The sequence below is a fragment of the Sceloporus occidentalis genome, unplaced genomic scaffold (genome assembly GCF_023333645.1).
Source record: "Sceloporus occidentalis isolate IW3139 unplaced genomic scaffold, rSceOcc1.0.p SCAF_3, whole genome shotgun sequence".
NCBI classification, from domain to species: domain Eukaryota; kingdom Metazoa; phylum Chordata; class Lepidosauria; order Squamata; family Phrynosomatidae; genus Sceloporus; species Sceloporus occidentalis.
Genome location: NW_028316983.1, coordinates 248,847,966 through 248,858,106, shown reverse-complemented (window position 1 = coordinate 248,858,106; position 10,141 = coordinate 248,847,966). Strand labels below are relative to the sequence as shown.

Here is a 10,141-nt window from a genome sequence, read left to right as displayed (position 1 = left end):
TGGCTGGGGATTCTGGGAGTTGCTGTACCAAAAAGAGAACTTTTCACAGATCTAGCATAGCCTTGTCCTTTTTCCTAGGCTGCATTTGCATTGCAGAACCAATGCTCATTGATACTACGCTAACTGCCATGGCTCATGCTGAGATATTTGTCAGAGAGCTATGGTGCCATAACAAACTACAAATCCCAGGATTCCATAGCACTTGAAACAGTGTCAAACTGCATTATTATGCAGATGCAGCTCTAGACAGATGTAAGACATGTATCTGAGGTAGTAGGCTCAAGTCTACAAAAGCTCATGCTACCAACTTCTTTCTTTCGGTTAGCCTCAAAGTTAGTTTCAGTCTTTGCAGGCTGATTTTCCAGACTAACATGGCTCCATCTTTGAAGTCTAGAAAAGGAGGGTTTAGGATTGGGGTCTGGAGAACCAGGTGGCAATTTCTGGGCTCAATCCCAATCCCAAATCAGTCCTGTTTGGCCAGAAGAGTGGTTGGAGATGTAGTGCAATCCACAGGATGGTCCCAGGAATTTGGTGGCTTCCCAAAAATACAGGACAGTGTTGGCGACCCCTTGATACTCTTCTGTCCAGTCAACCTGAGGTCAAGAACTCCTTCCCAGCCTCTGTGCAAATCTCCTTGGAGCCATCTGGGTCAGGGCCAATGGTTGGCACAGGCAAGATGGGGAGCCAGCCTTGTGAACTCCCAGTCCCTACATTTGAGACGCTGGGGGCAATGATTCTCAAAGAGGTGGGATGTTTCTTAGCCATGCTATATAGCAAAAGGGGAGGTGCGTGTATGTTTAGAGGGGGGGGTCTATGGCTCCCTTGGAGGACAGAGCTGCACCAATGCCTTGCCCAGCTTTGGGGTTTTCTCCTAGATATGTGGTGTTGGGTGGGTCTGCCTTTTCTTTCGCTATCTCTTGCTGCGCCTTGCCTGCTTTTGCAGCAAGATGGCACACATGTGTCTCCTTGTTCAATAAAGACAAGCAAACAGCACCTCCGGGTCTCAACTTCTTACAATCCTAACATTGGAAGGGACCACCAAGGGGCATCCAAACCAAGCCCCTTCTGCCATGCAAAACTCAAGCCCTCCCTTTGACCACTGGCCATCCAGCTTCTATTTCAAAACCTTCAAAGGAGGTTTCACTTCTGTGAAAGTGATTTCCAACTATCGGAAACCAAATAGCTTGGAGAAAAGGGCTGGGACCAGACTGTAAGCTGGTCGCAGATGCCAGTTTCTGCTGACAAGAAGTTTGCAACTCTTTGGGGGAACCTGCAGTCAAGTTAAATTTCAAACCAGAAGCGTGCTTTGTGTAAACTTGGGTCTGCAAAGGGTCTGTGGTTAAGTTGTCGGGGCTGACATTGAAAGATTACATGGAAAAAACTAGTTGCAAAGGGACAAAAGTCAAAAGGGCATTGCTAGGAAGGTAATTATTTCCCCAATAAATCAGAAACATGATGGCATGGGAGATTCTGACTTTGGCACTTTCTGGTATTTCACTATTATTGGTTATAAATGTTTGCAGTAGGTGGTGGGAAAACCCTGGGCTTGCCTTCCAGTTGCCATGTTAGAAACGACTTGAAGGCACCCAGCAACGACACAGAGTTCCTGAGATATCCACAATCCCAAGAGCTAACTATCAGGAGGCTGGTTCTTTGGACTCCATGGCCCAAGCCCTTGCCATTGCCACCTCCTCTCCTCGAGCCTCTTGTTTCTAGTTTCTCCATCCCCTGCCCTCCTGGGGCTCCAATGCCACCATCTTTGGAGGGTTCAAATGCTACTTCTCCACTGATGCATCCCCATCTTGCAAAGAATGGCAAAGGCAGCCAATCAGTCACCTCATTAGGAAGTCCAGAAAAAGCACAGGGAAACATGGGAACAGAATCAGAACTAAATGGCAATTCCAGCTGCCTAGGTGCAGGGAGGCTTTTGGGAAGCCATGGCAAGAAGACTGGCCTCCCAGCTGCCCCAAGTCTGACCCGCCTGCCCTTGTCAGAGAGGCTGGCAAAAAACGAAAAAGCCAATTTTTCTTTTTCCTTTTCTGGAACATGGCCACATAGCCCAAAAACCCCACAAAAAACTACCAATTTTTCTTCTCTGGGAAACAGCTGCTCATTTGTCATCCGCAGCATCCCACCCCTGCAGCCACGGCTGGCTTGACCGGGAGGGTTGGGGTTCGGTGGGTTTCCCCTGCGGGACCCTTCCTCCCTCCTCTCCTCTTCCTTCTCCAAGACAGGCCACAGTTCACTGGCGCTGAGCTGCAAACTCAGCGCTCTTGCTCTCCTCTCCATCACGCCAGGCCCAGCCGCACTCGGCACGGCCCCACTGGTCTCTGGGTTGGCCACCAGTCGGGGGGCGCTGCCCTCTGACACAACCAAGGGAGACCACAACACTCCCCACACTTGCATGGGCACCTGCCAACTTCTAGCATTGCAGGAACTTGAAAGATCAGTCAAGTGTTTAGAAATATTGTTTTGATGTCCAAGGAAAAGTGCAAAAGCTAAAGCAACCGAGGGAACGCGAACATTGCCAATAGTTCCAGGCATGAATAATTTTCAACGTCTTACTCTCTGCAGTGCTAGAAATTTGGAGAGTGAAGGGAAAATTTCCTCTGGGTGAGGGCACAATTAGCGGAGTGGGAAGGGGCAAGGCTGCCATTTGCCCCCTCTGTAGCTATATCCAGTGTGGTCTCCATGGGGCACTGCCATGGAAGCTCAGGTGGCACCTAGGGAAACAATGGAAAGCATTGAGCGTGAGCCTGGGATGTTCTTCCAGCTTCCTTCTTATTCTTGGCCTTATTTTGAAAGGCAGACCTCTTAGATTACCTGGGGGAGCACCAGGCTCTGGGGTGATGGGGCCACCTTTGCCACAAGGATTTCTGTTCTCTGCTGAGCCGCTGAGCCTCGCAAGCTCCCTCTTGCAGCCATCTTGCACCCACAGGAAAGTGACTGGGAAAAGACATGGGCAAGTGTGCGCACACGTATTTTGCAGTGTCAACAGGGTAGGCAAGTGATGCCATCACTCCAGCCCATCTCAAGGGCAATGCCAAATGCCCAAGATGGACATGGGGCCTAGGGGCTCAGCATCATAGTTTATACCATGCCTTCAGCCATGGCCCTGATGCAGAGAGAAGCACGTGGCCCTGGCTCGCCATTAACACAACAAGGCAGAGAGCAAACCGCACAGCAAGGTGACCCTTGAAAGCAGGGCTGGCAGACTATTGAAGGCTTAGAAAACATGGAAGAAGATCCTCTGCTGCCCCCAACACCACCAAAAACTGGGGCTTTGGTGCTTCCAAATGCCATCCAACACCCCTTGGAAGCTTGGGATGAATTCTGCCACATTTGGGCCCTTTCAGGCCATTTTAGATGGAGGCCTTTTTCCCCAATAGGAAGTAACGCAGAAATCAATTTCCAGTTCCTGTTTAAAAAAAGGCCTCTCAAAGCCTCTAAAGGGCCATAAATCATGAAATCATAGAGTTGGAAGAGACCCCAGGAGCTACTGAGTTCAACCCATTGCTGTGCAGGAACTCTCAATCAAAGCACTTCCAATAAATGACCATCCAGCTTCTGTTTAAAAGCCTCCAAAGAAGGAGACTCCACCACTTTCCAAAGCAACATATTCCACCGTCAAACAGCTCTTACTTGCAGGAAGGCCTTCCTAATGTTGAGGTGGAATCTCTTTTCCTCTAGTTTGAACCCATTGCTTCTTGTCCTAGTTTCTGGAGCTGCGGAAAACAAGCCTGTTCTCTTTTTGATACAACATCCCTTCAAATATTAAAACAAATATTTAAACAAATAGCCCAGCAGGGTCCCAAATGCCCCTTCCCCAGACCGAAAAAGTAGAAAAATAAACCAATAGGTCTGGGAGGCCACCAAAATGGCCCTGGATCCAGACCTCAAAGAGGGAAGCAGGCAGAAGGACGCAGGGCATTCCTTGGAGACCCTGACCCAGAGGTGCCTGGTCTCCCATTATTCAGTCCAGTACCTTCAACTCAGTCCAGGGAACCATCTGAAGGCTGTAGAATAGCGACTATTTGGCTGTTCTGGCCATTTTTGGAGCATGGAAGTAGAATTGCTGTTGTTGTCTAACTGTTGACTTGAACAGACAACCAGAATCCTCAGCAGGGACTGGCTAGGCCCATCCAGAAACTTCTGCCCCGAAGGAGTGGGGCCACTCTTTAAAGGGAGGGTCTTTCGGTTCTCCCCCTCGGCAGCCCCCAGCCAGAAGGAACATTCCCAGGTCACGGACTGGGACCGGCTTCCCAGGATGGTCAGCTTGCCCACTTTGAAAGAACAAACCACAAGAATAAACTTGCCAATACACAACACAGCCTACAAAGGTGGGAGACCACTTGATATAGATATAGATAATATATTTGGGGTATGTATATAGAGATATTTATATAGCAGGGAAGGTTGAGAGGGGAAGGAGGGGGGGACTTCTCTCGTGTAAAAATCCAAAATACAATTTCTTCTAGTAACAATCAAAGTGTAAATGTACAAATTCCTTACTGCTAAGCCAAGGAAAACAGACCGGAGCAGGGGGTATGTGGATGGCCAGGGGAGGTGGGAGAGAACTGTATCACCCCCTCCCCCCCAAAAAAACCTGGTAAAACGACTTTAGAGGCAACCAAGGGACCCAGCCCTTGAGCCCCAGAGGGAGGGGGCGGCTTTTTTTGCCTTTTAAAACCAACAAGTCCATCCTGGCAGAAGGCAGGGAAGGGGCATTCTCCATCGGCTCCTCTTCTAAAGTGACCCCTGCCACGCCACTTCCACTGCAACCTCAGGGGCAAGGCCAGAGCTGATCGTGAATGTCACAGGCCACAGGCGCTTGGCAGCCAATGTCCACACCACTTCCGCCATGCCAGCCTGGCACCCCTTGTTCACATCTGTGCTGTGCTTGCCCTGGAGTGGCCGCCATTCATCCCTGGCAGAGGGCAGGGGCTGAACCCCTTGTTAAAGTGCGCACGCGCACACGCACACGCACACACATACGCACACACACACAACAACCCTTGCGACCTCCAAGAGCCAAAGAGAGCAGGGAGGTCAACACAAAGTTGGCGGGAAAGCAAGGAGGCAGCTGGCAGAGCCCCTTGTCCAGTTCATTCCTTCCACCACGCTGGCCCAGACTTGGCCTCTTAGGAAACAGCAGGATCCGGGGGCTTGGGGGTCTCTGTTCCGGAGAGGAGGGAGATGGTGGGGTCCTCTAAGTACTCGTCTCCCTCCGTGAAGCCAGGCGTTTCCCCCAACTCAAAGAAAATGGGCATGTCGGTGCTGCCCACGTCCATGGAGCTTGAGTCCACCAGGAAGAGGGGCTGGGCTGTGTAGTGCACCAACTGCTTGCCTGGGAAGGAAGGAAGGAAGGAAGGAAGGAAGGAAGGAAGGAAGGAAGGAAGGAAGGGGAAAGAGACAGAATGAACACCAGGAAGAATGGAGGGGGGTACATCTGTGCTATGGGGTCAGCCTAGCGGGTGACTCCAAGGGAGCCCTCAACCTCACACAAGTTCTGAAGGCATCACAGAAACTGACGGTACCCCAAGGTCCACCTAGTCCAACCACCTAGCAGATCAGTCTCCAGATGAAGGGGTCTTTGCCACAAAGCAGTCCGTTACACTGCTGAACAGCTCTAACTGGCAAGAAATTCCTCCTAATACTTAGTTTGAATCTCCTTTTCTAATATTTGAATCCATTGAGTCGTGTCCTAATCTCTGAGCAGCAGAAAACAAGATCAATCCCAATGGAGACATATTGAATTGCAAAAGAGGGGTCCCTGTTGAGATGCAAATGGACTTTAAATTTCTTGGACTTTGAAAATCTTCCTATTGCCAGAAGGAAGAGGAGCCTGCCTGCAAAAGATATACTCCCCAGCATACTATCTTTACTAAGGACTGAAACAACATGGAGGCAGCATCTGACTAACGTCTCCAATTATTTTGTTGTTGTTTTTTCTCTCCTGTTTGGTTTGCAACATCTTGCCTGATGATGAAGCCCATGGAGCTTTGAATGCTTGCGACAAGTATATTGTGCATTTTGGTTGGTCAATAAAGTTATCACTGATAGATTTTTGTTTGGATTTGTTAAATGGCCAACACAGCCACCCCTGCATGTTTTCTCAATCCCATCTTCTATGTGATATCTCTTCCGATATTTAAAGATGGCTATCATTATCTCTTGGGGAGCCAGTGTGGTGTAGTGATTTGCACACTGGATTACAGCTCTGGAGACCAGGGTTTGAGTCCCCGCTTGGCCATGAAAACCCACTGGGTGCCCTTGGGCAAATCACACACTCTCAGACTCAGAGGAAGGCAGAGGCAAACCCCTTCTGAACCAATCTAGCCAAGAAAACCCTGTGATAAGTTCTTAGCATCACCATAAGTTGGAAACAATGTCTTTCCATGCTAAAATTCCTCAGCTTCTTCAGCCTTTCATCAGGCAGCCTTTGGTTTCCAGACCTATGACTATCTTTGTCACACTGGTCTGGGGCACATTCTAGCCTGTCAACTGGGGGAATCCAGAACTGGATATAGGGCTATTTCTGGCAAGAACTGACCCAAGAAGAAGAGAGGCCACTACAGTGTCCTGGCATGGCAAGCTCACATCTTAATTTGCATGGAGTCCCTCAACAGACCAATATCTGGTACACAAAAAACCTTCTGAAGCAGAAAGGATAGGAGCTGGGGACCCCCTTGCCCTCCAAAAGCTCCCACAGAATGACCCACTGTATGCCTCCAGCCCACAAGGGACAGCATGTCCTGCCCCAGCTGGAATTGTTGGGTTGCGTATACAAGGAGAAAGGAATTATGTGGTGAAGAAGGAGGGATGTAATTCTTCACTAATTTTGTTCTCAAAGAAAACAACAAGCAAGTTAAGCATTTTAATTCCTGCAGCAAAGAAGTCATCAGAAAATGTGCAGTTGTATTTAAAAACTGCACAAACTTAAAGTTTGGGACTGTTATTGTTATGTGCCATCAAGGCGTTTCTGAGTTATGGTGCCCCTAAAGCGATTATTTGGCAAGATTTGTTGAGAGTGAGGTTGCCTTTGCCTTCCTCTGAGGCTGAGAGAGTGTGACCTGCCCAAGGTCTGCCAGGAGGTTTCCAGAGCTGTGAAGGGATTCAAACCCTGGTCTCCAGAGTCCTAGTCCAATGCTCAAACCATCACACCACATTTTCCGTGCCCAAAATAGCATTTTCTGCAGAGACAATAATATTTCTGCACAAAATATGATTTCTCTGTACAGAAAACACTATTTCCTCTGCACAAAATGCTGTTTTCTCTGCTAAAAAAGAAAGAAAAGGCCCTGGTATGAATTCTGCACAGAATACATCCTAAAGTGTGAAGATTCTAATCATTCCAGTATTGTTCTCATCAGGGTTTCCTGATTCTCGAGAAACATTGTTTTGACCATTTCCCAAGTATTTCTAAATATTGCATCCCTATTAAGAGCCAGTGTGTGACATGCAAGGGCAGCGTTGAGGGCAACCATTGCCACCCTGGCAGCAGAAGCAAAGAGCCCTCATGCCTACCTGTGTCTGCTGAAGAGTCCTCTGCCTCTGTCGGCTTCTGCTGCTCCTGGGAGGAGATAAGGTCTTGAATCTGTGAAGCAAGAAAGTGCAATTTGTTCAGCCAAAGCCAGCAAGGAGATCCAGAGGGTGAGATCAAGCCCAAGGACTAGCTTTGCGAGGCTGGAAGTCAGAGTCAAGACTATGAGCACCTTCCGTGGGGCAAGTGTTACACATCTTGCTTTCAATGCCAGCACAAATATTATAGGCAGGAGAATGGAACGTTGGACTTACCTGAAAGACGTCCCTTTACAGCAGAGAAGGTACGAGCATCCTGACTTCGGGTGGCTCCGCCCACTTGGCTCCTGGTAGGCAGGTAGGAAACAAAGAACAAAGGAAGTGACCGGGGCCCTGGCCCCCTCGCCCTTGCGGGCGGAGCTACCCAGGAACCCCAGTCAATTTTAAGCCGAGAAGCGTAATATTAATGTGGTATTGAAGAACTCAAATCCGCCCACCCGCGCCAGTAGGCCAGTAGGGTGGGGAGGATGCTCGTACCTTCTCTGCTGTAAAGGGACGTCTTTCAGGTAAGTCCAACGTTCCATTTAGCAGCAGAGAAGGGGCCGAGCATCCTGACTTCGGGATTTATAAAAGCAGACCAGTTACTAGGGAGGGCTGGCTGGCGCGGAGGGCGGATCCGAAACCACCTGTTGTAAAACCCTCCGGCCAAAGGCCGCCTCTGCCGATTGGAAGAGGTCAAGTTTATAGTGTCTGGTGAATGTCGACGGGGACTTCCAAGTGGCCGCCCTGCAGATTTCAGCCAACGGAGCATTGGTGGATAAGGCCGCAGATGTAGCTGCACTTCTCGTCGAGTGAGCGGTGATGTCAGCCGGAGGTTGAAGCTTAAGTGACTTGTAGCACTGGACGATACACTGTTTGATCCACCTTGCTAAGGTAGAGCCTGACACCTTTTTGCCCTTGGAGTTAGGTCGAAAGGATACGAATAGTGCCTCCGATCTCCTGAACGTGGCCGTTCTCTTGAGGTAAACTTTTATGGCTCTGCGAACATCGAGAGTATGCCAGCACTTTTCTAGGTCTTCAGTGGGTCGGGGGCAGAAGGACGGGAGGACAATGTCATGGGAGGTGTGGAACACGGAGTTAACCTTAGGGACAAAGGTTGGGTCAGGCCTCAGGAGAACAGAGTCCGGCCTGATGATGCACAATCCTTTGCGGACGGATAGGGCACCGATTTCGGAGATGCGCCTCGCTGATGTGAGCGCCGTCAGTATCAGTGTCTTGAAGGTCAGGAACTTGAGGGGTACTTCCCTCAGTGGCTCGAAAGGCGGGATGGTCAAGGCCTTGAGGACTTTATGCAGGTCCCAGGACGGGAATCGATGCTTTGTTGGGGGCGCCTTGTTGGCGACCCCTTTGAGCAGCCTGCGGATATGGGGGTGTTGGGAAATCCTGGCTGCGACCTTATGGGGCAGTATGGAGGTGATGGCTGCCACTTGTCTCTTGATGGTGTTGGGCCGCAGGCCCTGGAGGAAGCCATCCTGTAAGAACTGGAGCACTGTCGGAACAGAGATCTTGATGAAGTCCTTGTTTTTGACCTTGCACCACCTTTTGAATGCCCTAAAGGTGTATTCGTAGATCCTATTTGTAGATTGGCGTCTCGAAGCGAGAATGGAGTCAACCACTTCTGGAGAGTAGCCATATCCGCTCAGCATGTGGCGTTCAATTTCCAGGCGTGAAGCCGTAGCCAGGCTGGGTCCGGGTGATGGATCTGCCCTTGTGCGAGGAGGTCCGGCCTGAGCGGGAGGGCGAATCCTTGAGTTGCCATGGCAAGAATCTCTGAGAACCAGGGTCGCCGCGGCCATGCCGGGGCCACGAGAATAACCTGTGCGTTGGTCCTGCGTATCCTGGCTAGGAGCTTCGTGAGCAACGGAGTCGGCGGGAAAGCATAGAGGAGGCCTGGTGGCCAGGGGCAGTTGAGGGCGTCCATTCCTTCGGCCCCTTCCGTTTGGAACCTTGAGAGAAACCTGGGAGTTTTGGCATTGGCGGGGGAGGCGAACAGGTCCAGTACGGGTTGGCCGAGTCTGTCTGTGATGATCTGGAAGGTCTGAGGGTGGAGGCTCCACTCCCCTTGGTCGATATCTATTCTGCTCAGCCAGTCGGCTTTTGAGTTTAGGGATCCTTGAAGGTGTTCGGCCTCCAGGGTTATGAGATTGGCCTCTGCCCATGTTAGAAGGGATCGAGCCTCGCTCATCAGGGACCTGGATCTGGTTCCCCCTTGACGATTGACATGTGCCTTGGCTGTGGTGTTGTCCGTCCTGACCAGGACTGACCTCTGGTGAATCGCCTGACTGAAGGCGAGGAGAGAAAGGCGGATTGCCCGGAGCTCCAACCAATTGATGCTGTGTGTTTGTTCTTCTGGGCTCCATTTGCCCTGGGCCAGCTGTGTTCCGCATATCGCTCCCCAGCCCCGGAGGCTGGCATCCGTGGTGACCTGAACACTCGGGGGCCTCCAGATTTGGCGACCTCGGTGGACTGCCTTGGACATCCACCAACGAAACGACTGTCTTACTTCGCTGGAGAGCTGTATTTTCTTGTGTCTCCTGAGGATAATGGCCCGCTGGTGAGG

The 10,141-nt window shown here is 50.5% G+C and overlaps 1 protein-coding gene across 2 annotated transcripts in view; it reads right to left on the bottom strand.

Moving 5' to 3' along the window:
• Positions 1 to 4,358: 4,358 nt before the first annotated feature.
• HSF1 (heat shock transcription factor 1) overlaps positions 4,359 to 10,141 on the bottom strand; it is a 70,575-nt gene continuing 64,792 nt past the window's right edge. For both annotated transcript variants that reach the window (XM_089518170.1, XM_089518171.1), the window contains 2 exons: positions 7,528 to 7,597; positions 4,359 to 5,347 (listed from right to left, as the gene is read on the bottom strand). In XM_089518170.1, the coding sequence (XP_089374296.1) occupies positions 5,142 to 5,347; positions 7,528 to 7,597 (276 nt within the window). In that variant the 3' untranslated portion in view covers positions 4,359 to 5,141. The remainder of the gene's footprint in view (positions 5,348 to 7,527; positions 7,598 to 10,141) is intronic.